This window comes from Pimephales promelas, chromosome 3, assembly GCF_988280905.1.
Source record: "Pimephales promelas chromosome 3, fPimPro1.hap1.1, whole genome shotgun sequence".
Classification (NCBI taxonomy): Eukaryota; Metazoa; Chordata; class Actinopteri; order Cypriniformes; family Leuciscidae; genus Pimephales; species Pimephales promelas.
In genome coordinates this window covers 12674630-12701825 of record NC_142771.1, presented here as the reverse complement: position 1 = coordinate 12701825, position 27196 = coordinate 12674630, and the positions used below count along the sequence as shown (strand labels likewise).

General features: G+C 38.0%; 2 protein-coding genes across 3 annotated transcripts in view; one reads left to right on the top strand and one right to left on the bottom strand.

The window, feature by feature from the left end:
• The window catches only part of prkar1b (protein kinase, cAMP-dependent, regulatory, type I, beta), a 64084-nt gene extending 45773 nt beyond the window's left edge, over positions 1 to 18311 (bottom strand). Inside the window, exons 1-4 of the mRNA XM_039662757.2 lie at positions 18210 to 18311; positions 17388 to 17575; positions 8530 to 8700; positions 7082 to 7173 (exon numbers count right to left, since the gene is read on the bottom strand). Of these exons, the coding sequence (XP_039518691.2) occupies positions 7082 to 7173; positions 8530 to 8700; positions 17388 to 17561 (437 nt within the window). The 5' untranslated portion in view covers positions 17562 to 17575; positions 18210 to 18311. The remainder of the gene's footprint in view (positions 1 to 7081; positions 7174 to 8529; positions 8701 to 17387; positions 17576 to 18209) is intronic.
• The window catches only part of dnaaf5 (dynein axonemal assembly factor 5), a 29598-nt gene continuing 16823 nt past the window's right edge, over positions 14422 to 27196 (top strand). The window contains exons 1-7 of one of the 2 annotated variants that reach the window (XM_089128272.1): positions 14422 to 14517; positions 19070 to 19688; positions 20940 to 21124; positions 21242 to 21366; positions 21735 to 21853; positions 22127 to 22359; positions 23235 to 23465. In XM_089128272.1, the coding sequence (XP_088984398.1) occupies positions 14443 to 14517; positions 19070 to 19688; positions 20940 to 21124; positions 21242 to 21366; positions 21735 to 21853; positions 22127 to 22359; positions 23235 to 23465 (1587 nt within the window). In that variant the 5' untranslated portion in view covers positions 14422 to 14442. Of the gene's footprint in view, positions 14518 to 19033; positions 19689 to 20939; positions 21125 to 21241; positions 21367 to 21734; positions 21854 to 22126; positions 22360 to 23234; positions 23466 to 27196 lie in introns of those variants that run through there. The other variant, XM_039662719.2, reaches the window with a different exon arrangement.

Genomic DNA, 27196 nt, shown 5'->3' with positions numbered 1-27196 from the left:
AAAGCTTGATTTTAACCATAGGGCGTCTTTAAGAAGGTTTATTAGTTTATTGCTTTTTACGAATTTGAAAAATCACATTGGCTTGGTAGCATTAAATAATAAATAATTCAAACTAGCAATAAATTCTATACAGAAAGCAAGCAAAGAATGTTCCACATCACTAAAGTGGTCTATCTAGCTAACGTGGACTTGTGCTGACAGACTCGAGATTCTCTAGAGACAGATCCATCCATCCAGTGAAGAACGCTAACAAATTACTCACACTTCACTCAGTGTGGATAGAGACAGCTTAGCCGCTTTTCCATCATCAGGCCAAACGGTTCTCTTTGCTTAAAGCAACACCGAGTAACTTTTCCTCTGCGGTCGCCCTACAGGTTGGAAGCGGAATTGTTGTCGTAAATAATTTAGCCTACCGCAGCCTACTGATGCACGCGCACACTCGCCGTTTATCCAGCACCGGTTTTGGAATCAACAATGGCCACAGACAATTTGAGAAAGTGGCGGGGGAAGCTGCGTATGACGTTTGTGCTCTGGTTACTACCCGAAACCCGAAGTTACATAGTGCAAGTAAAAGCGATACAGACCACGTCAGGCTATAGCAGACGTGTCATTTAACATATTATAAGGATGTAGGGATGTACATATAGGGATGTAACGATTCACTCGCAACCGGTTGAAAAATCGATAAAAATGTGCGACGATTCAATTCGGTTGAAATGTTAAACGAATCGCGATACACGTTTTAAACAGCAGGGGCGTTTACTGAATAGCCTACTGTGAAGTTGTGAACCTCGCTTTATAGGCATAATAGCAGCGAGCACACACTGGCGTAAACCTAGCGAGTGTTCATAGTAATGAACTGAAAACACTTGGTTTGCTCTGCTCGCGCCGCGCCAGTGTGTGTCAGACTGTGTGCATGCGCCGTCAAACACATGGAGACGGCAAGCGTAGATGTTGTCTCGTTCAAATCGGAGCTGTGGCGGCATTTTGACTCTTCGTAGACTAATAATAACAATAAGCTAATCAGCACATCACCGTAAAAGTCCTTAATACGACAAGTGTGAGAGCTACGGAGATCACAAGGTGCGTCAGTGTTTCCATGGCAATCACAGGTCGTATTTATTTTATCTCTTTCTCTAAATGTGTACATTTATTTTTAAAATGATTTGTCAATGGTTATGGCATATTTTGCTAAATGTGATCTGTTTTTTTAACTCTTTCTAGTTTAATGTTACAAATTGAGACAAAATTAAAATCTTTCCTTTGTTACAATGTAAAACGCCTGTCAATGTGGTAGGCCTACTAATTTTACAATCTTTCACTTAGTGTGCGAAGGTACCAGTGTCCAGCCTCTTGACCAGACAGACAGAAACACTGAGTTAAAACAACCTTGAAGGGAATTTTTTTTCCTTCAATGTAGTTTTATTATTTGACAAATATACTTCAAAATGAAAAAGAAATGTGCAGCATTTTGTCTGAGAAATAATAAAAGAGACACTTTTTCATTTATAATTTGTCTTAAATCTCTCTTTTTTTAAAATATTGTGAATAGTATCGCATCGTGAGTTGAGAGAATCGTTACATCCCTAATCACAAGGGTTTTGGAAATATTTGTGAAGGTTGAAAACCTACAGTGTTACTTTAACCGTTCCATTCCGTGCCGATCCGGCCCAGCCAGCACGGATATAGTTTCATTTCCCACTGTGAGCCTGATAACGCGGCTCTTTTGAATCTAACAGAAATGTGTCAGTTTTTGCTTTGGTAGTGCAAGAGTTTACAGACGGTATGAGATCTAAATAGCGAGTGTGTTATTGAGGATGATCAGCCATTTCTTTTATTTTCATTATTAACTTGTGCTTACTTCGCTCAAATAGTTCAATTAGCTCAAATAGTCAAACAGCTCTTGTATTCTTGTCTTCTATATATATATATATATATATATATATTATATATATATATATATTTTACAATTCCATCAGTTTTTTTAAAGTACATTTTTGGATAGATAAAAAAAAAAACAACAGTTTTTTTTTATACTTTTTATTTTGACAAAATTATACCTAATCCACCTTTCTTTTTGGACTTGGACCGCATTAGAAACTCAATAGCCACACTAGCTAGCATTACAAAAGCGTGACTGTCTACTTTAAAGGTCATTTTTAATAGTACTGTCTAGTCTGCAGGTGCGTGAAACAGCTGTTCCCCACAATCACAGTGTGAAGTTTATATCAGATATGAGCAGGAAACAAGATAGCCATTATGCTAAGAGCAGGTTAACATTATAAAGGGGAGCTGAACAGATGTGTTTGGACACGATAAAGCTACTCTGAGCTATCAGCAGATATTTATCCTCCATCAAAACAGTTTAAAATCAAACTAAACACGCTTTTATTTTTATTTAGCCGTATTAGGTTACCCGTAGTTTGGAGCAGTAATGATGTTATACAAAAGAAAACATTATTTATATAGCAAACAATAAGAGGCCGTGCTAATCTCCATAGGCTTATCGGTCTAATTCTTGCAAGTATGACGTACATGCTCACACTGATTTATTTCATGTACAGTACGTGCAGAAATGTGTGCATTCAAAACCACAACAACTTCTGTTCTAAAGGAATTTAAAAATAGATGAACAATCTCTCTGTATATACAGTAGCTACTCAGTTCAGTGGTTCATTGCAGCTCAAGCACTCGTTACTGCTGATTACTGGTATTGTGCTTTTTTTAATTAGAACACAATGCTCTGTTGTTTAGGATGCTGGAGGGCCCCTGAGGCAAGAGACACAGAGAGAGAGAGTTTGGGCCATAGACAGTACGGTGTTCAAATCAAGCAATGAAGAGTAGGTTCTGACTGCGGGTTCATATATTTCATCCCCAAATCAAATGACAAAAAAAAAAAAAAAAAAAAACTTTGCACAAAGAATACCACAAAATTAATCCAATTTCCCATTTTTGCATTGTAATATTATATTTTTCAACATTTACAACCAAATTCTTGCAGCAGTGTAACTCGATTGCAATTTAGCCGTGTCGATCAACTGGCAAAATACCGGCAGTGGCGCATTTCACGGACAAGAATCCATGAACATCATTATTAGACCATTTTTCCTAAGGCTGCTGTCACAGTCTCCGTCTGCACCTTTCCGTCTGAGTCTTCTTCACTACACTTCCCAGGATCCTCTTGTCTCCCCACCTGAACTCACTCCCTCATCAACCACCTGTGCATCGTCGTCATCATCTGTGTCACCTGTTCTCACCTCATTATGTTTGATTTCTGCTTGTATTTAGTTTGCCTGTGCTCATTCATTCATGGTCGGTCGATGTTCATGTTACCCTGAGTGTTTGTCCGTCTTCTGTGCCTGTACCTGTTTTGAGTCTTTAGTAAAGTAATTGAATTGGAGCATTTGCCACTTCGGTCTTCTTCTGCCTGCACTCCTCAACAAACCGTGACAGCTGCATGATATATTAAAGCCATTTAAAGTCATAATATAGCATAGTGGTGGTAATGTGTGAGATCGCAACGGCTGCGATTCAATTAAATAAATATTTGCGCTGCAGCTTTCAGAGTTAAGCGCAGCTCTTTGTCATTTGTCAAACGTTTTATCCGATAAGAAAACATTAAAAAGTGGCTGTAGCATTTCTATCATAAAGAAGTGGCAAAATAATAACGAGGTTTTAATTAAATGTTGTTTGGCTGATATTAAACATGACACCCTCTGCAGGCATTTGTTATAATACATAATTTATAGGAGTTGATTATGTTTACATTATGTACATTACATGATGTATTTTAAAAGTGTTTTTTAATAAAACCATAGGATTTCATACATTTGCTTTTCATTATTCATTTGAACCAATTATAATTGCCTTATTGTTATTATATATGTATTTTAAGTCATTTTTAAAGGCTACTGTTCACTTAGGTCTTTTTTTATAACCACAAAAATATCCGATTACTCAATTACCAAAATAATTGTTAGTGAAATAGTAATTAGTAATTAATAATAGTAAATAGCAATTTGAAGTTGTTTTTTTTTTAATTATCTTTAAAACAAAAATATAACAATGTTCTCAGAATTACTTATTTTTGCACTTATTTTCTTGTTTATAGGGCGAACAATACAATATTTCCACATCAAAGACAGAACTTCTTCAATAAAAATGCCCTTGAATTAGCACCGTATTATGATTAGTGGTACAGAACAAAGCAAAAACTTGAAAGAAAAATTGAAATTTCGGACAGTTTGACACCAGATATGCCAGCAAAACATGCAAAGACATATAAATGTATACATGTAAAGCCTAAAATCTTTCCACACACACTAAAAGTCCAACTGAAGCATAAACCTGTACAGTATAAAAGCTCCTCAACACAATTTTCTCTTCACTGAAATAACATGACAAGATCCATTTTCTGCGCAAGAACAATGTCTTTCAGCTTACAAAACCAGCAAGCTTCTATTAACTACTTATATGTCTTTCATTCTGACCCGACTCCCAAGGTCAAGTTCAGCAACAGATTCCTTCCTGCATTACATTTGCCACTGGTCTATTCCCATGCCACCATGAGGTAACTGCTTTTAATTGCCAAGGCAACAAAACCACTCTAGACAACAAATAACCTGTAGGGTGGGCCCTAGGGTGGGCTATGCCACATGCCAGATACTCCCTTACAACATCTGCCATCTAGCTGTAATGTTTAACTCCAGTGGTAGAGGCACATCCAGTGATCATAACAAGACTGCAGTATAATAATGTAAACAGTGTATGGCATGTTCTACTATATATGGCCATGTGTGTGAACGCCTGCAAGAGTGAACAGGAAAATCTATGCCAGTGGTGGCAATGATGCTTATTTGCAAAGCATATGAACCCTTTTAGCTGGTGTAATGCTGTTGCCTTTTGAGTTTACTGCACAATGCACACATTTGGGAATGTAGTATAGTGGCAATAGAAATTAAAAAACATTACCATTCAAAACTTTTTTGAAAGAAGACTATTATTCTTTTCACCCGGGCTGCATTTATTTGTAACATTGTAATATTGTGAAATATTATTTAAAAAAAAAAAAGTATAATATTTTTAATATAAAAAATTCAAACAATTAAAAATATATCACTGTGATCGAAGCTGAATTTTCAGTATCATTACTCCAGTCTTCAGTGTCACATGATTTCAGAAATCATTCTGATATGATGATTTAATGTTCAAGAAACATTTCTGATTATTAATGTTGAAAACAGTCCTGCTTTATATTTTTGCGATAAAAACGAAGAAACAAAATCTGGATTCTTTAGCATTTATTGTCACATGTGATGCTCTTATTATGTTTTTCAGACATACATATATGTATATATATATATATATATATATATATATTAGGGCTGTCAAATGATTAATCACGATTAATCGCATCCAAAATAAAAGTTTGTGTTTACATAATATATGTGGGTGCACATGCATGTATATTTAACAAAAAAAAAATTATTTATGTATAAAATATTTATATTTATATTTCTTAAATATATACAAGCATGTGTGTGTATTTATATATATATAAAATAATTATACATTATTTTGGATGCGATTAATCGCGATTAATCTTTGACAGCCCTAATATATATATTTATTTTATTTTTTTTGTGAATGTAAAACGTCTGCAAAGTTTCAAAGATCAAAGTGCACGAAAAATAAAGTTATTGTCTCCTAAAGGAAGGGAAAGGAGGAGTTTAGAGACTGAATTTTCGAAAAAAAACGCTTTCAGAGTTTTTGAGAAATGAGTGGAATGAGAAATGAGGTGATGTGCAGTGTATTATGTGAAAAGTGTTTTTTGACCTTTGATGCATGGACATTTATTGTAGAAGACCTAAAAAAAACTCAGGAAATTCGAAATTCAGGAACGTCATATCATAATGGGGTGAAAGTGTTATTTTAATAAAAAGAAAAATCATACTGACCGTGAAAATCTCCTATTATTTCTAATTAAAGTCTTTATTTGTTCTAGGTAAAGTGTTTCACTGCAACTGCGGACTGTTCGCGGTGCATCTGCAGCATGTCAGGCTGAAATGAAATAATAGCCCTGAAAAAATGTAATTTTCCTGTTATTCACCAGATACCGCAGTCCTAATCTGCTGCACCTCGGTTTGACCACGTCAAGCAAGTTGCTCTGACAGCATCACAGACACACAGATTATTGGTCATTGTGCTATTCCGTTGCCAGGAGCGAATATTCCGTAACCATGGAAACAATGTTAATGTTCTCCACAAATCTGAGCCAGAAATCTGAAGTGTGTTCTGGAGCTTTCTGAAGAAAAATTACAACACAGGCCTTAAAGTCTTAAGATGATGTACAATATAAACAGTATTTTCCAACTAAATTGGCCTATAATTCTGATAAATAGTTACTGTAATATATCACAACAGCCCCTGAAAAAAACGAAAAAAGAAAAAGGCTATCAATCTTAAAACACGATAGCATGCATCTGCAGCTCCTGGCAAGAAAGCCTGATAATAAGTGTGGTGAATTTCCAGCTGAGCACTGGATGTTTTGGGGAGTTTCGTGTGTTCTCATAGAGGGTTTAAAAGCAGAAAGCTGAGAGTTTGTTCCCTTCATGGTGGATCTGTATGCATAATGGATTCTCCTCAGCAGTGAAACTGTATTCCCCACACAAAGACGAAGCAACCTGAGCGAAATTCCTGGTAGACTGGGAGAGGCGTTTTACTTCTCGTTGTTTAGGGTTTGTGGCATCTCCCCGACTCAAAAGCCAACAATCCACGCAACACAATTTCCCCACACCCACATTAAAACACACTTTCCACCACTGTCAGACACAATGCCTCGTTTTATTTCGACGCAAGTTGCCATGGTGACGAGAGCAACAGAGCGAATACAGTGGCTACTCACAAGCCCCTCTGACACGACTCACACCCTCACCCCGCTAAACGCACACAAGACCAGTGCTGACAACCAGAAACCAGCTGGAAACAACATGACCCGATTCATAACAAAGACTTCACAACACGGGATATAGTGCGACTTATAATGCCTGACAACAAACTACCTGAGACGACGAGCATTTACCTTCTCTCATTGTCATCTAGGTGGGCGAACAGCACATTCTTAGAGATGGCTTTGGCCAGGGCGGTCATCGTCTTGTAGTCCTTTGGAATGACCTATAACCAAAGAAAACAATGAGTTACTAAATTAAGTGTAGGTTTTCCTGGCATGTTGAAGTTTCTGCAAAATAATATCTACATTTGCGTACTCTATGATATTCTTCTGATCACCCTTTCACCCATTTTATCATACACAAGGCAGAAATGTAAATGATTGCTTAGAGAATTAATAGTACACCTCTTCTCAACAATGTCCATGATTTGAGGATCCATTCTCGTTCATACTGTAGCACAAATCATGCGGGACCATGACGTGTCATGTACCGATGTTTAGTACTTGGGGTTTGTGGTAATTAAAGGAGTCGTGACATGGATTTTTATTTTTATTTTAATGTGTTCTTTGAGGTTGACATATAACGTTAATTTAATATTTAGTATTAACACCCACTCGCAATTGCATCTGAGTAATTTACAGACAACGCATTATAAAATCTTTACTGTGAAAGATTTATAACTATTTGTTAATGTCTTGCTCTGGAGGCAGGCATTTGCAAATGTATTTGGCCATTTGATGTCAGATCCCGCAATATCGAAATGAGCTTGATTAAAAAAATCCTTTGTTTATAATGAGGAAAACGTTTTCAGCTATGAAACTTGCATGTTTTAATGGTACAAAGGCCTCTTATATGTCAAAAGATCAAGGCAAAATTTATGAACCCTTTAGTCATCATTTGAACCTTATCAAATTGCCAAATTGATTTTAAATAAAAATGTACAATCAAAATCAGTCTTTTATCATCAAATAAAACTATAACAAACCATTTTTGTTAATTGAAATAAGGCTGAAATTAAAAATATATAATTATTAAAAGAAAAACTTAATCTTAAACTTAAAAAAGCCTTAGAAAATAACTGAAATAAATAAGTTAATACATAATATTAAGTACTTAAATAAAATAAATTAAAGTTAAATAGAAATATATCAAATAAAAGCAAGTTCAAAATAATAAATACTATAACATTATATAAATAACACAAAAATAACGCTGGTGCTTAATTACGTTCACAGCAAATGTTCCTGGTGTTATTGTGCACAATTCAGTGAATGTACTCATATTCATAGCACGTTTCGACTTGTTTTCTGCTTACATAATTAAGGTGGTACAGAAAAAGAAAACGACCAATAATATCATAGAGTAACATTTCCATCTAATCAAATAAAATTCACGTCGCATCCTGTATTATTTCCAGATTATTTCAGAAGAACCGCATTATAAAAATTGTTAATGCCAATTTTTGTCATCTATAATGAAAAAAAGTATCTAATGTGAAGACGTGGAGTTGAACCTGGTTTAGTACTAAAGGGAAGAATCCAAAACAGGGTGTTTGAAAATAACTGCAATTTTTATGAACCTTTCTGACGTAGCTGACGGCATCCTCCTCTGTGTAGACTTCAGCGCTGACTCCACCTCTCCGGCGCCTGGCCTTCACCACTGGGTTTGGAGGAGGAGGAGACACTTCATCATCGTGAGAGTCCGACTGCGAGTTGGACTTCTGACGGGCCATGATCTGCTTGCATTCTTCCTGTGGAGAGAGGACGTGAACGATACATATGATTAGACATCCATTTGAAAGCATCGAGAGGATAGGTACCCATCTAATGAAGAGCTGGATTTTTCATCCTCGTTACACAGGACACACACAAAAAACAGTGCAAAGTTAAAACAGAAGACAGCTACGATTAAAAAAAAATCACGATTACAGATAATAAAATCTAATGCATCTAAAAGACTGAAACGTACTGTGAGCACAGACAGCGGATACAACAGCACTGAGATTTCACTAGCAGAGCGAGAGAGAGAGACACTGAAAGATTCCCGTATGACAGAGGGAAGAACAATGAAGCTGCACTCCACAGCACAAATGATGTTTGTGTCCATGAGACAACTAGTCGGAGAGGCTACACACAGTCTCACGGTACATTACTGCATGTGGGGTGGACATACGTCATTTATAAATGTATTGTGTTAACATACTACTATATATGATGAATATGTAATCATATGTATAATACATTTTGATTTCTTACTAAATATTTTTTTTACATAAAACTAAACTACACTCACAAGCCACTTCTTTATGTACACCTGTTCAACAGCTCGTTAATCAGTCAATCGCATGGAAGCAAATGAATGCATTTAGGCAATTAGACATGGTCAAGATGATCTGCTGAAGTTCAAACTGAGCATCAGAATGGGAAAGAGAGGTTGTTGGTGCCAGACAGGCTGGTCTGAGTATTTCAGAAACTGCTGATCTACTGGGATTTCCATGCACAACTATCTCTAGGGCTTACAGAGAATGGTCTGAAGAAGAGAAAATAGCCTGTGAGCGACGGCTCTGTGGGTGAAAATGCCTTGATGATGCCAGAGGTCAGAGGAGAATGACTGGTTTGAGCTGATAGAAAGGCAACAGTAACTCAAATAGCCACTGGTTATAACCGATGTCTGCAACAGGACATCTCTGAAAGATGTGTGAACCTTGAAGCAGATGTGAAGCTCACTGGGTGCCACTCCTGTCGGCTAAACCTGGGACCACACTAACACATTTTTTTAAATCTCGAGAGACTACAAACACGATGATGAGAAATCATAGATTTAACCGATTTGTTCTTCTAGAGTGTGGAGTCCAGCGATGTGATCAGCATGTGATCTTGCCTGTGAACACGGGAAATCTCACAAAATCTCTAGCATCAAACGTGACTTTAAAGTAAACTTGCAAGGAGAAATGTCGCTTATAGTGTATGGACCGTTTTTACAGTAAATTTGCAGGGGGGAAAAAGAAAATTGTTTAGATGAAGTCGTGGTGACGGTGTGAACACTGACTTTAGATGTTACAGTGCGAGCTGGAGGGGACACTTCCATCAGCTCGCTTTCTAATTGGGTATCATTTCGTTTCAACAGATTCAGGCACTCTTAACACACCGCAGGAAAATCTGATAATCTGTAGAACCATCAAGATAATCGGGACTTTACCTAGGACTGTCGGAGAGGGAGAAATCGGTCCAGTGTGTGCCTATCAGAACAGGAAACTGAGGCAACATTTCGCCGAGACTCACCAAAATTGGACAACAAAAGATTGGAAAATGTTGCCTGGACTGCTGTGACATTCAGATGGTCGGGTCAGAATTTGGCGTAAACAACATGAGAGCATGGTTCTGTCCTGCTTTGTATCAACAACGGCTGCTGCTGCTGCTTATGTAGTGGTGTGGGGGATATTTTCTTGGCACACTTTAGTTTGGACCCTTTAGTACCAACTAATCATTGCCTAAAGGGATACTTCACCTCTGGAAAGATGAATGTGTATTTAAAATGGGTCATTTATGTAGAAGAAATGTGAAATTATTTTTGAATTTGGAGCTTTCTAGACTGAGAAAAGCCAGAAAATGTATTTTGGCTTATGTGGATGAAAGACAACAACTCCCAGAATGCACTTGCTCCGCTGCCCTAGGAGGCCACACCTACCGGTAACAGAGTACAAAAGTTAAACAACAAGTCTAGGCTACTAGTGAGTCTCTGTGATGAGTCTGCCCGAAATTGTGTTTCGAGATCGCCCAAAATGTCCGGGATTCGGCTTTTGAGTTCTACAGTCGCCATTCATCATGTTTACTGTGGCGAGCGGGACGAGTGAGGGCCCCGAGGTCGGTGGCGTGATTACCGATGAGCGAAACCTATGAGACACACCGGTCTCATATCTCTCACGGAGGAGCGGGAATTTTCTTAGCAATGTTAAAACGCACATCAACCAACCACTTGTTTAGCGTTCATCGACATCGACGGCCGGACATGTCCAGGAAAAAGAGTATGGTAACCCCTACTACTCTAGCCTGACTTCGTCATACTCCTTTTCCTATAGGAAGATGAGTCTGAAACCCCTCCGTCTGGCTTTGATTATGAGGCGTGTCTTAACCGAACCAGGAAAAAAAACAACTCTGCACTCAATTGGATAGTCGGTAAACCTACAACCAATCAGAGCAACGCAGTAAGTCAGCTACTTTGCATACAGTTGTCAAATACAGAACGTAGCCTAGCTTTACTTATTTTAGAAGTTAAATAACGAGTGTTGCTTCTTTTACTTACTCCTTCATGAATGCGACCAAAGGAGAAACCACAACGACCACAGGCTTTTCATTACGTCCCATCTTCTTAGCGACCGTCAGAGCCAGCTGATAAGTTGCACTTTTCCCGAATCATGTGGGACGGCAAAAATATCTTTCCGATCGACAAATGCCTTGATTGCAGTTTTCTGTTTGTCTATTAAAATTAATGCGCTGTCGATTTATTTTCCAACAGACGCGACAGCGGAATCTGTACATCTCAATTCTCCAGCTGCAGTCATCTCTGAGGGAAGACAGTTAGCGCTCTTTGATAACGTGATGATCACGTCCCTTCAGATCACCTGTCCATCATCATATAAAGCCCGCCCTGGCAATTTGATTGGCCCGATGATTTCTGAACCGATCATAATTACTCCTCAATGGATCGAGTCCAGACCGAACTTCCCGTCCAAAAAATGTTGTGGGCGGAGTTCGGGCTGGCATCCAGGCTACTACTACTCAGCTTTCTCCACAGAACAAGAGCCTGCTAGCTTAGCTTCCAAAAAAAAATGGCTGACACTATGTGTTTATTCTGTGAGTGAGATCCCACCCTCTATGGACGGGTTGAGATTGAGAACATGCAGGACAACCCTACTACTGACTGAAGTCTTAGGCCTCTGGACAAAAAAATCCTCAGATGACGCAAAAAAAAGACGATTTTTGCGTCATCAGATGATTTTTTCCAGACAAAAAAATACATAAATCTCTCGTCTCAGGGGGATATGAGGGAAGACTACCTGAGTATTGCTGCTGACCACGTCCATCCCTTTATGACCACATTGTATCATCTTCTGATGGTCACTTCCAGCAGGATAACACGTCAAATCACAAAGCTCAAATCATGTCAAACTGTGTTTTTGAACTATACAATACAAGGCCTCCAACTTTACAACAAAAATCCAACAATACAAGTTCACTATACTCAATTGGCCCCCACATTCACCAAATTCGCAATCCAGTCAAGCACTTTTGGGGTGCGGTGGAATGGGAGATTTACATCATGGGTGTGCAGCCAATAAATCTGCAGCAACAGTGTGATGCCATCATGTCAATGGACCAGAATCTCTAAGTAATGCATCCAGCACATTGTTGAATCTATGCCACGAAGAATTAAGGCAGTTCTGAAGGCAAAATCGAGGTCCAACCCAGACCTAGCAAGATGTACTTAATAAAGTATCAGGTGAGTGTGTGTATTTAGCGTGTGTGTGAATATTATATGAGTGGTTTTAGTGCATTTTTACGTGGTTACTTACTTATGAGTCACTCTCTACAACAGATTCTCTCTGGGATTCTGGCCTATATAAATCTGATATCAGTCTGTTAATTTTACAATTACAACTTTTACAGGGTATAAAAGATAAAGTGTTTGTAAAATGGCATAAACATCTGCCTCTGAAACATCCCCAGACACAAATACCAAAGTGAAGGCCGGCGAATGCAAAAGAACAGCTGGGCACATGCCACACACAAAACACACACAAGCTCTCTCCAAAGCTTTAGACAGCCATCAACAGGCCTGTCCATGAAATAACACATAAAGAGTCCAAATGTGCTCTGAAATCTGTGAAGCATTTACTTGAAATATTAACATTATAAATGTAACACTATAATTGTATTTACTGTGACTTTTGATCAATTAAAGTATTAATTTCTTCAAAAAAAAAAAAAAACACTGACCCCAAACTTTGAATGGTGGTATATGTATGGGCTCAAAAGGGATAGTTCACCCAAAAACGAAAATGTTGTCATTGATTACACGCCCTCATGTTGTTTCAAACCGTAAGGCTTTTGAAGATAATTTTAATACAATCTGAGTGGTTTATTTTCCTTCATTGACAGCTGCACAACTTTGACGTTTCAAAAAAATCATAAAGAGATCGTAAAACTAATCTATATGAATTGAGCGGTTTAGTCCAAATTTTCTGAAAGGACTCAAATGCTTTATATGATGAACAGATTTAATCAACAGATTTAGGCTTTTATTCATATTCAATCAGGTTCTTTCCAGTGTAACGCAGCACATTTGAGCTTCCGCTTAACCAATTTGTTCTTGCGACGTGTCAGGCAAGTTCAGTTGAGCTTCTGTTTATGTCCGCTGATCAATGTTTATATGAGAATAAAAGCCTAAATTAAAACAGTGATCAAGTCTCTTCAAAAAAATTGGACTAAACCACTCAATTCATATGGATTAGTTTTACGACCTCCGAACTGAAGTGTCAAAGTGGTAGTTGACTCAGTCTGACTCAGATTTTACACAAAAAAATATCTTCTTTCGTCTTCCGAAAACGTATAGAAGTCTCACGGGTTTGGAACAACACGAGGGTGAGTAAATGATGACAGAGTTAACATTTTTGGGTGAATTTTATTTTTTATTTATATGATTGACATAAAAACTGGTACATGAGCAAAATACTACTTTTTGTTAACTGGACAGGAGGTCACGTGATTGGTCGATGCCAATCTCAAGATGGACAAATATCAGCCTAGACGACCACTAAGAATCGTATATCATTAGAAGCTTTCATTTCTATTTAAAAGAAAACAGTAAGGAAATCCTGTCATCATTTGCTAGCCCTCATGCTGACTTGTGCCCTACATGTCCATTTTAATCCGGCACAGTTTTCATACACTCATTCACACACATTGGGTCAGGAATGTGTATCCTTTAGCAGCCCGTGGATTTTCATCTTTCTAAATGAACAGCAGGTGCCAGACAGAGAGAGAGAGAGAGAGAATTCATCTGACTAAAATGCAAGTGGGTCAGTAAACATCGTTCACCCAGCGGCTCAAAAGTATGAAGACACTAAATAACCTCAAAAAACACAAGCTATCGCTGAACATGCGTCATGAGGAGAAGACAAGGACAGTCGTTCTCTTGTTCTGAGTGCAATCTCAGCCCATCTGATCGCGTCTTATGAATACACAATCCCATCGGCTGTTTGATGCTCTACCTAAACCAGCAGAAGCCCATTCCTAACAAAAGCCCCAGCCCAAAGCATCTGCGGGTATGAAAAAGCCTGTTGTTCCTGGAGCACATGATCAAAGAAGATGTTTAGTTGCTGCTGAGTGTGGTGGATGCGGTTACTGGCACCTCCAGCTAAACGAATGACTGCTGTGACTTTCATAAGATCCGTGTAATCTAAGATTGGGCAACAACATCAAACAGCATCAGCATGCCTCCTAATTGTCTATTGAGGGGGAACGGGAATGTTGAAGAATCCAGCTCTTTACACTTCTGCTTACATAAAGTAAGTAGTACACCACACTACTGTTATTGGGGGCAATATGATTTTTTTCTTTTCTTTGTGAAATAAAAAAATTCACAATTTTTCAGCAAGGAAGCATTGAGTTGACCAAAAGGAATACGGTACATTTTTTCTCATGATGTTTGAATGTTTTAAATGCAATTTATTTGACACAAAGCTGAATTTTCAGCATTATTACTCCAGACCAGTGCCATATGATCCTTCAGTATGATGTTGATGTATGATTCAGTATGTATGATTCATATGAATCAGTATGATTCATATGATGTTGAAAAAGTTGTGCTGCTTAGTATTTTTGTGGAAAGGAAACTGCATTTCCTATTTTAAATAAATGCATAAATGCAGTTTCCTTTCCACAAAAATACTAAGCAGCACAACTTTTTCAACATTGATAATAATCAGAAATGTTTCTAGAGCATTGAATTATCATATTAGAATGATTTCTGAAGGATCATATGGCACTGGTCTGGAGTAATAATGCTGAAAATTAAGCTTTGTGTCAAATAAATTGCATTTAAAACATTCAAATAGAAAAGAAAATATGTTTTTTGTACAAATAAATAAAAGACGACTTAAAATAATTTTAATTTTAGAAGTTTGATTTCTACATCTAGAAAAATCCTATATAAAGTACTAGCCTATATATATATATATACACTGTAAAAAATGATTTTTTGGTTAAGTAAATACTAGTGAAAAGACCCAATGTAATTTACTTGAAAAAGTTAGTTCAGGCGAGAATTTAAAAAGCTAAGTAAATTCCATATCAGTACTTATTTCAAGCGAGTATAAATGAAAGTGTAATATCAACTCAATAAAATTAAGTAAAAATTACTCAACTTTTCTGATACTGGGGTTCCCATCATGCACTGGACCTTGAATAATTAATGAGGTTCATTTTTCACTGGTTTCCAGCTGTATTTACACTGTTTTATCATTGTTTTTTGTTTTCAGTATTAGTAAATTGCCATTTTGTGACATTTCGAGTAAATTTTTTGCTTAAAACGACACATTCAAACACAAAAACGATCCATCAAATGTTACCGCCATTGTGTATTGTCTACCAAGTATTGAGGTGTTTGCATTCACATAAGGCTTAAAGTCTGACATGATGTATATATAAATTACTTAGATGATCTAAGTAAAGAACATACTATAAATGACTAATAAAATTCAAGATAATTGTTTTAGTGAAGTGTAATACAAAGGCAAAGGAAATCGGTATTAATCAACCTTTTACAAGCCGAGTTAAAATTACTTATTTTTTGTAAAGTTTACTTAATTCCACATTCCAAGTAAATTTAACTTAAAGATTTCTAATTAAAGCTACTGATAAATATGTTTAGGTTTTTACTTGGCAAATCTTTGTAAATTTACTAGCATTTTCTGAGTGAGATCGTTTAGCAAGGTTTTTTCAAGTAAATCCTACTCCAAATTTTTTACAGTGTATATATATAGTAGTCAACATTTGAAGTGGATCAAAACTTTTCATCAAAGTTATATATGATTGTTTTAAGAAACTTCTTAAGACATCTTTTTAGTCAACCTTTCAATTTATAATTGTATTTTTTTGATTCTACTATGTATACTTGTATCTTCATGTTTGATTATTTTGTTCTGTACTGTAGCGCTTTGAGTAAGGCAAATAAAATTTATTATTATTATACATGAAATTTTGAACAATACCCGTTCTTGTCTTAGGACAACTTAGATGAACCTATTAAAGACCTATTCATTCATATTTAACTATATATATATATATATATATATATATATATATATATATATATATATTGTCTTTTTGTATACTTCTAGTTTTATGACTGTTGTAGTGTATTGCTGTAATGTTTAACTCTTTTTTTGTAGTTTAGAGCCTAAAAACATTTGGCAAAGGGACTACAAATGAAAACTAGCCTTCGGGCTAATTTGAGTACATTTACATTTAAGGATGTTAATTAATGTACACTGTCCCTTTTCTAAATAAATAAATAAAAAATAAAAAAATTAACTTTGTTGATCCACTTCAAATATTGACTACCATATATTTAAATAAAAATCTTAAAATGTCACGGGTACCGTATGTAATGATTATATTTTGTAGTTATACCAAGCTCTAAAATATTTAAACAGGTAGAAATTATAAGTATTTTTATTCTTATCCTTAAACTTTTGAATACTGTTGCCAACAATGAGATGCCTTGAAGTCAAAACATTTGAGAATCAGTGTAGATGCTGTAAAACTATATATAAGCCCAACAAAATCCAAAATTCAATGTTTACAGCTGCTAATGAACTTCATAGATTTTCCACAGATCCTGATAAAGTGCCTAAGATAAAGTCAACTCAATTCACACACTCCAGGAACAGATCAAAGAAGCATTAATAGAAACCAACGATTTCTCATTCCCAAAACCTGCAATTAACTCTAAAAATAATTAATATCCTTTCTATTGTGGTGCACTTGTCATCAAATAATACACAAAAAGAAAATCAACTTCACTATGAATGCTAACACAATGACAGTTAATGATCATGGATGTTTGAGGGAAGGCGAAAGCATTCGTTAAAAATGAATACACTAGCAGTGAATTCAGCCAGAATTTTTTCCAAAGCAATGTACAGTGCATTCATTACAGGATCATCCCCCAGGACATGAGCATCCTGAGGTTAAGTGCCAAGCCAAACGGGACATTGATGATCTCAATAACTCTCCAGCTCCTGCTTCCACAGCTCCATGGGAATGAAGCCACATCCGTTGTGATCCCCAACCTTCACCCTTTCCGACGCAAATTCATAACTTAGACAAACACATCACCAGAAGAGAGAGAGCAAACAGAGTAAGAGTAACGCACCTTCTCCAGCTTCTCGAAGTGTTCCCGCAGGAACTTCATAGGCCGCTCGGGCTTGGCGATGCACAGGTTGACGATGCACTCTTTGAGGATCTGCTGTATGTTGTGTTTCTGCACGAAAACCTCACAGCCTTTCAGACTTTCATCTTCTTCCAGATTGGAGGAGGAGGTGGCCATCTTATCTTCTATCTCTGCCGCAGGAGAAAAGAGCAGGAGGGGGAACGAGGAGAGATATTCTTTCTTAAGTCTGTGTCTAATTCTGTGTCCAATAATATTTGACTGTTGAGTGACTAGAAAAATCTCATGTATTCAAAATGCATTTATGTAGCTGTCTATCAATCTATCGACAGACAGACAGATAGATAGATAGATAGATAGATAGACAGATAGATAGATAGATAGATAGATAGATAGATAGATAGATAGATAGATAGATAGATAGATAGATAGATTTTATAATGATGATAGGCCATTCTTCTGCATGTAACACATTTACATTTCACTTCCGCCATTGATTCACATCAAACATCCAAAAACCATTAGCAACTGAAGCATCTGTCCTCATTCTCGACCTATACGTTCACGAAACCGATACCGCATTCAGTCGTGCGTGCAAAACGAAGCGTCGGTTTGTCGGCGGAGCGCTCGAGCATCACTCTGTGATCACCTGTTTACGTTTTTATCCCAGCTCATTCGCTTCAAATACAACCTATGCGGTGTATAAATTGCTTTAGTCATGTATTATTTTGGAAACCGCATGTCTCGGTATATAGAGCTGAAAACAGTCGCGTGTGTCGTACAGTATTTAATGTTAATTTGGCTTACCGTTATGAGGCGGAGATGCAAGGCTCGCGCTCTGGGATGATGCTTGCTTGGTCCTGCTGCTCGCGAACGCTGTGACGTCGATCCGTCTCGCGATTGGACACTGACACTGACATTAATAAAATAAATAATTTTAAAATATCAGAAAAGACATATAACTGTCATGTAGATGTTAATGGGTTGAGATTACTTTAGTTTATTTGGAGCTTTTTATTTATTTTGAATCATCTCCTGTTTCAGCCAATCAGCGTAATTATGGGTATGTGCGTCATCCAGAATAACACTCAAGTTTTGTAGATCACAGACCCTGACCTCTACAAACACGTTTGTCTTCTTCTTTTTTTCTTGTAATGTTTCATCACTTTCCTGGAATGATTTAAGTTTCTAAATCTAATAATAATAAAAAGTAGTCTTTTTTTAAAACCAAATTAGAATCATTAGAATCGACTGTTAACTTTCTTATAACTTACTTGTGGCAAAATTTGATTTTCACAAACAACAAAATATTTAAAAAAATACCTTTTAAATCATGTAAAAGATGTACCATGTGCATTGTCATCGATCTTGCTATAAAAAACCCTGAAGACATAAGAGATGACAATGTGGCACACTTAAAAAAAACTGCATGATTTTATAATAAGCAGATTTTTGTTCTAGATTATTCGTAGTGATGTGAATTGTCAAATCTGATTAAAAAAAAATGTACGTATGTAAAATATATACGCCACCCGCCATCTCATTACACATATTTCTGACTATTTATTATTATCTGAATTGTATTTCTTCGTGAAAAATATTGTTCTGGTCATGGTAAAATAAATAAAATAAAGTTGAACTGTTTTGAATGTTCCTCTGCCGTAAAGCCATCTGAGCTGTCGCAATCTACCGTCGTAGTGGCAGCAACAACCGCCATGACAACCAGCAACAACATCAACACACGTGAAGGAGCAATGGCGACCGCCAGTGATGATCGAGCTGCAGCGGATGTTTTAAAATCTCTGGCTCGCCACTTAAACTGTTTGAACGAGGATAACAAAAGCGCCAGAAAACGAGCTCTAGAAGCAGTGAAGAGAGACACAATCGAGCAGCGCTTCTCCAGCGGTGCGCTTCAGGAGCTTTTCACCAGTTTGCTGAAAACGTTGCTGAAATGTCTGTCAGATCCTGCGGAGACATGCAGGGACTCTACTATCCAGATCATCACAGGGTTTATCAGATCTGTCCCCAAACCAGAAGACTCTCTGCCCTATCTCATACCCTCCCTGGCACAGAGGCTCGGGGGAAAGGAGATCCTGGAGCCGGCGGAGGAGCTCAGACTGGCTCTGGTGGAGATGCTGTCTCTGGTGGTGGAGGTGTGCGGCAGACAACTTGCCCCCTACCTGGATGACATGATAAAGATCCTGCAGAGAACCATCACAGATCCCTTCCCTGAAGTCAAGAAAGAGAGCTGTAGATGCACCATCAGTTTTGCACAGTGTGTTCCTGGTAAGTGGGGCCCTCAAGGCATCATTTAACCCTTTAGCTGTCACCCCCCTTTTTGAGAAGGGGGGTTAAAATGCACTAAATGGTTATAATTCAAGAATGCTTTGGAATATATAACGTTACCCAAGTTTGGTCTTGTTTTAAAGAAAACACTCAGCAGATTATTGCTGAAGTGAAAACACTCCAAAAAATGAAAGTAGGAAAAAGTTATGGACAGTAAATCAAATATACTGTACTATATATATTTTTTTACTTATATTTTACAAAATATTTTTTACTATAAAATCAAAAAGCCATAAATCTAACCAAGCTATGTTCCAAATTTGAAGTTGATATCACAAAAGTTGAAGATTTCGTTTAGCCGTAGTACCAAAAATAGCCACCGGGTGCCATTGAATTCCATCGAATTTAGTTTCAATGGAAAAAATATCTGAGTTACTTTTTCAATTTAGTAATGCAAGTTACATTGTTTTCCCATTTACTGACTGACAGCTCTCCTGTCACCATGTTGAGAGAATCAGGAGTAAGTGCAGAAGTGTTGTGTGCGCTGTGTGTGAACATGATGCTTTTATTGTAGCAATGAAATGCTAACTCTGCAATAGTTAATTATGTTAAATAACACAAATATACTTTATACATACTTAATTTAATCTCACTTTATTACCCAATGTCTTTGCTGCTGAACTTCGGTGACCTAATTCAACCATAATTATGATATGAGCAAAACTTACTTTACATAAACATCACATTTGTGTTTCTTTTTCCCCACTATTTGCTGAAGTAAGAGTGTTAAACTTATTCCTATTCTTCTGCAATCCAGAATGGCTTTCCCAAACACTGACGATGAAGAGTTCAAGGTGTTTCAATGGCCTCCAAATTCCCCTGATCTCAATGCAATTGTTAAAAGTTCAAAGACCTTCAGGGGTCTTGTAGAGTCCATTCCTCCGTGGGTCGGCGCTGTTTTGGCACACACAGAGGACCAACAACATATTAAGCATGTGGTCATAATGGTTTGGCTTATTGGTGTATATACACAACACAACACATGTAAGGCCAGTTTAACCCCTGTATAATGAATCTAGACAGACATCACTCGACCGCAATGTTCCATATGGACATCTCAATCACCATAGATGCAGATCCACTGTATCTCAACTGTCTATATCAGGAGTGGCCCAGCTCATATCAATTAAACAATCACAGACACAGTGGAGATGGTAATGTACAAGTTTTCGTTCATCTATCTTTGCCCAGATCATTTCCACCTGCAGGCTGAGAGTCTTCTGAAGCCTCTGTTGCAGACTATTTCTCACCAGCATTCCCAAGTGAGAGTTTCTGCCACACAGGCCACTGGCGCGGTCATTCGGCACAGTTCAGGCAAAAATGTAGATGACGTTTTGTCCCACTTGGCCCAGAGATTGTTTGACGACTCGCCACGGGTAAGCTGGCAGCACTTAGGCTTGTTGATTGATGCGTTTTTTAATAAATGGCTCATCTTTGATGTCTTTATAAGAAGTTCTTCTGCTAAATATGAAATATGATTCCTATTTTACAAGGTGAGGAAGGCCGTGACCATAGTCGTGGGCGATTGGCTCCTCCACCTGCCGGACAGATATTCCTACTTTCACAAGCTCATCCCGCTGCTTCTGAGCAGTCTCAGTGATGAGATCCCTGAAATCAGGTGAGGACAAATGCACAGTCAAAATAGCTGTGTTTTTCAGGCCTCTGATGTCATGAAAATGCACGTGTCGTCTTATCGGATAAACATATTATGCACATTTATCCAGTTTTTTTTTTTTTTTTTTTTTTTAATGCGACCCCAAAATGCTTTTAAAAATAGGTGGATGGAAACATAGCTACTCATGTACAAGTTTGTGGTTGGAAAGACGAAATAATTGCTTCTTATTTGAATATGTTTTCAGTTGTGATTTAATCTTAATGAGCCCAAACTTTTTAATAGTAATGTATTTGTCTTTTTGTTTTTGTCTCTTTAGTCCTTTCCTGTAAAAAAAAAAGTATTATTTTGTGATTTTAAATGATTTTATCCAGGTCTCTTGCTGAGGACTTGTGGAAAAAAATAGGATCTCAGTGGGAAAATGAAAATGAGGATGATTTGAAGGATAAGATGGACTTTCTGCTGCCTGCACCTGCCCTTTACACTTCTGGAGGTGAGACTGACTAATGACAGAATGACCCTCTTGAAACTGTCCGGCCAACATCTTGACACAAAAATGACTCTTTATTTCCATCAAGAGGTGCATCAATATTAGGTCAAGATCTCAATGCAAGAGTCCAGCACTCTGTAAAGTGTCCTCCAGCACATCCCCAAGACTTTCAGTGAATTTAAGGCCTGGACTCAGATGTGCCAATTCATGTGTTACAGGGCAGTACTGTACATTAGAATAAAAAATAATGTTTTCCCTTGTTTTTTTCTTGGACAGGAGAGCGTCCCGGGCTGGGCTGCAGGGAGCTGGTGGTGAGGAATCTGTCTAAGCTGCTTCCTGCGGTGGGCCGGGACATTGGTGACTGGTTAGTGCAGACGCGAGTGAAGACGGCTCAGCTGCTGCGGGTCCTGCTGCTGCATGCTGAAGATCACTGTACGCAACACCTGCAGTCTCTGCTCACTGTGCTCTACCACACCTGTGCAGACCCTGAGCCTGACGTCAGAACACAGGTGACAGGACAACCAATCAGGAGCATCCATCTATCTATCCATCTATTTGTCTGTCCGTCTGTCTATCTATCTGTCCGTCCGTCTGTCTGTCCGTCCGACCATTATCTGTCTGTCTGGCTGTCTGTTTATCTGTACGTTCATTTATCTATCTATCTATCTATCTATCTATCTATCTATCTATCTATCTATCTATCTATCTATCTATCTATCTATCTATCTATCTGTCTATCCATCTCTATCTCTTTATCTGTCTGTCTATCTATATATCTGTCTGTCAGCTATCTATCTGTTTATATGTATGTCTGTCATCTATCTATTGATCTGTCTGTCTGTCTGTCTGTCTGAAGGTTATCTATATGTCTATCTATCTATCTATCTATCTATCTATCTATCTATCTATCTATCTATCTGTCTGTCTGTCTGTCTGTCTGTCTGTCTGTCCGAATGTTATCTATCTATCTATCTATCTATCTATCTATCTATCTATCTATCTATCTATCTATCTATCTATCTATCTATCTATCTATCTATCTATCTATCTATCTATCTATCTATCTATCTGTGTGTCTGTCTGTCTGTCTGTCTGTCTGTCCAAAGGTTATCTATATGTCTATCTATCTATCTATCTATCTATCTATCTATCTATCTATCTATCTATCTGTCTGTCTGTCTGTCCATCTCTATCTCTTTATCTGTCTGTCTATCTATCTATCTATCTATCTATCTATCTATCTATCTATCTATCTATCTATCTATCTATCTATCTATCTATCTATCTATCTATCTATCTATCCGTGTGTCCGTCTGTTGTGAGATATGTTTGAATCATGAATCTTTTTTTTATTTCAGTGGTTTCCTGTCTCTCTCTTTGACAGTGTTTGGAGTCAGCAAAGCTCTTGGGAGCATTTGTCAGTCCAGAGGTCTTCCTCAAGTTTCTGTTACCTCACGTTGAAGACTCCCATTCCTGCTCGTCTGGTGCTCCCTGGGCTCCTCTCATGGTTCTGGGGGCCGTATTAAGAGGGTGTTCAAGGGAGGTGCTACGACCCCACCTGTTAGAAATCGGAAACATGCTCGCACACCCAGAAGTCTGTCAGGGGTCCCAACAGGTGAGAGTCATTTCTGCCTTCTACCTGCTCCTGAGAGCTTAGTTTCCATTGCAAAGCTGTGTTCACACATTGACTTGCCATGCCAAAGCAACCAGAATTCATTTATTGTCAATCAAAGTTGAGAATTTTAGGAGTTTTACTGATAATTCATCACATTTGTTTTGCAGTTATGCAGCCAACCAATAACATTAGGGCATTAAACAGTAGAAGTGACCACAACAAAAAGTACAGCCACTTGGTGTCTTAACCCACTTTATGTCCAGTGATAAAATCTGTGTGAAACTTTTCATGCCATCGTGCACACAATTTTTCTTCCTTTTTGCATTAAAACAACTGTTTTTAACTCTTAATGGCTAGTTTAATTTTAGACTTTTGACTTTCAAATGTAGTTTTCCTAAAGAATGTCTTTTATTGCATATTTCCAGCCCCCTCAAACACACACACACTTATTCATGATGCAGATGTGTTTGAACATATCTCTGTCAGACCGAGTGGAAAAATCCCACCCAGACCCAAGAGTCTGGCCCTGGTTTCCTCTCAACCCACTTTCGGCTCGCTTTGATATCTAAAATAACGCTCTATTTTTTGACTTTACCATCCCTTCAGTGCCAAGTCACCACCCCTGAGAGAGCTTTGCAGAAATTCCCTCTGTAGTGTAATTAAAAGCACTAAAAGAAAAATGACACATTTCGCCCCTCAACCCCCCTGTGTCCACCACTTTGGTCCAGCTGTCCATGTTTTATCTCAGAATTCATGCCAGAATCTCAAAAAGTTTCCCTTCCTCGAAATATTGTGGCCTTAAAGGCATTAGCTGGAAGATGGTGACACCCAATAAAGACATGGTTCATCACAGATGTTCCAGGACCTTTGACTGTCCCGTAGAGATGATTGAGACAAAAAAAGAGAGGCGAGACAGTGGTTTTTGTCAGTTTAAGGGAAGGAAATGGCAAATTATCCTGTTTTTAATACCACAGTAGCTAATGCAGTGACTGCCTGGAAATCGAGAGGGACTGAGAGAGAGACTGAATATTAGACTGACTGTAAATATGTATTTACAAAAAAACATTAGCTCTGTTTCTAAATCTTTTGAGATGCCTACCTAGACAGCATTTTAAGGCATCATAGCATGATGATATTGCCGTTTAAGAAGCATCAATTAATCTAATGGTGAATGCAATCACAACAAGTATTTTTATGAACTTAAATGACATATATATATATATATATATATATATATATATAGTTTGATCTAATAATTTTTTTTTTTACTATTTTACACTTTTGATCTTTTTCCAATCTTTGAAAATTTTATCTTATTTCGGTATGACTTTCTTAGCTTGTCAACAGGCTAAAGTCAGAAATCAATCGTGAGGATGTCATGATGTAGAGTCAATTCAGTGTTGATTCAGTTCAGTTCAATAACGGAGTAAAGTTCTGCAATTTTTAAAATTAATGGGAGCATTTATGGACATTTATGGAGCATTTACAGTAATGGACAATTCCACTTCCAACCTGTAGGGCGACCGCAGAGGAAAAGTTACTTGGTGTTGCTTTAAAGGTGCATTGTGCAACATTTCATGTTAAAAATACCCGTTTTTCGAACCCATACATGCTTAAACAATTGCCTGATGGTCTGAATTAGCCCTTCTCTGATCACTGCGATTGCCTCTATAATCCTTTACAGCAAAATAAATAACAGGGATTCGGGACAGGATTTGAGACTGGCCGTGACGTCATGCGCGTTCATGCTCGCCTGGCTATGTTTGGCAGGTTTGTGTATTCGCCGCCATTCTCCGTATCAGCGAAGACAACTCGAGCGACAATGCTTTAGTCAACTTTCGACAAAAGTAGAAGATGGATTCAAAGAGACCGGCTTGTAGTTCATTCCGAACCCCAACGCAAACTCCACGCAAGACAAAGAAAATAAAACTTTTGTCTAGTGCCAGGTGTCAGAATAAGACGAGAGTCAACATCGGGAAGCTTTCAACAAATGGAGAGGTCTCCGGTCGGCTCTAGGGCTCAAACGGGATCTTATACAGTGTAATTATAACAGCCAGTCTGATACTGCGCTGTAGATGTTGTCCCGTAGCTACGTGTTACGACACGCTTGGCGGCTACTGATAAACATGTTGTAAGTTACAGTTCCAGAGGCATCTTGTTGTGTGTTACTACCGTATTTATTGTCCTCCACACAGGTGCATTACATCCACAAAGTCTCAAAGATCTCTATTCGTTACAGACAACAGCGTTTACAGAACTCCGCCGTAGCGGTCAAAAACTTTTTGCCCTTCCGGGTCAACACTCCACACCACCTGTTGAACCCTCACAAATATAGTTGAGTGAGCAGCACCATCTAGTGGCCCGACAAACTCAGACACTATTTGGCTCCTACACACCGGCCCCTAATTGGCATAATATACAAACATGACAATTTTTTTTTTTTTTTTTTTTTTACATAAAGGAGGCCAAATGAGTTCCTCATAAGATGCTTACACAGTAATTAGACTTCATATACCAGGCACAGCTTAGCAATTGGTCTTTCAATAATATTGGATTTAGTTTTCAATTTCACAGATCTCACCAGGTCATGACTATCTGTAAAAACTTCCAAAACCCTTCCGAGAGGCCAAGATCCTCGAGGGGCAGATGGGTCCATAATGGCCACAATATCTCCAACTGCAAGATTTTTCTTCTTTTCATTCCATTTTTGTCTTTCTTGAAGCAAGGGTAGATATTCTCGAACCCATCTCTTCCAGAAAAGGTCAGCCAAGTATTGTATCTGTTTCCATCGCCTCCTCCCATACTGCTCCTCTGGCTTAAAAACCCCAGGAGGAAATGATGGCTTGCCTCTAAGCAGTAGCAGATGATTTGGTGTTAGAGGCTCCAAGTCATTTGGATCGTCTGAAAGCTTTGTAATAGGGCGATCATTCAAAATGGCTTCAGCTTCGCACAACACTGTATTTAGCCCATCGTCATCCAGGGTTTGTTGACGCAGCACTGAGTTTAACACCCTTCTCACCAGGCGGATCATTCTCTCCCAAACACCACCAAAATGAGAGGCAGCAGGTGTGTTAAAAGTCCAATTAATTTCTACCTGTGCCAAGAACGAACTTATTGTATCCTGGTCCAGTTTAGCAAGAGCTTCCTTCAGTTCTCTCTCAGCTCCAACGAAGTTTGTTCCATTGTCGGACCACAGCTGCTTCACTTGTCCTCTTCGACTAATAAATCGTCTTAACGCATTTATACAGGAATCTGTATCAAGCGTAGCTGCTACCTCCAAATGGATGGCTCGACTCGCCAGACAGGTGAATATAACGCCATATCTTCTGCAACATGTTCTTCCTCTTTTAATTTCAATTGGTCCAAAGTAATCAACCCCTGTATTGGTAAACGGGGGATGGTCTGGGAAAATCCTTGCAGCCGGTAAGTCAGCCATTTTTTGCATCAAGAGACGTCCATTGTATCGCCTGCAGATGCTGCACTGTCCAATAATCCTTCTCACAGCAGAATTTCCCTTTGTAATCCAGAACCTTTTTCTTACAGCTGACAGAGTGTGAGCTCGTCCAGAATGTCCAAGAGTTTGATGGAAACATTTGAGGATTAGTTCTGATATGTGTTGTTCTTTGGCCAGGATTATTGGATGTTTAGATTCCTCCGGCATTGCACTTCTATGGAGTCTACCTCCAACTCTCAAAAGCCCATCCTCCAAAACAGGATCCAACGCATAGATG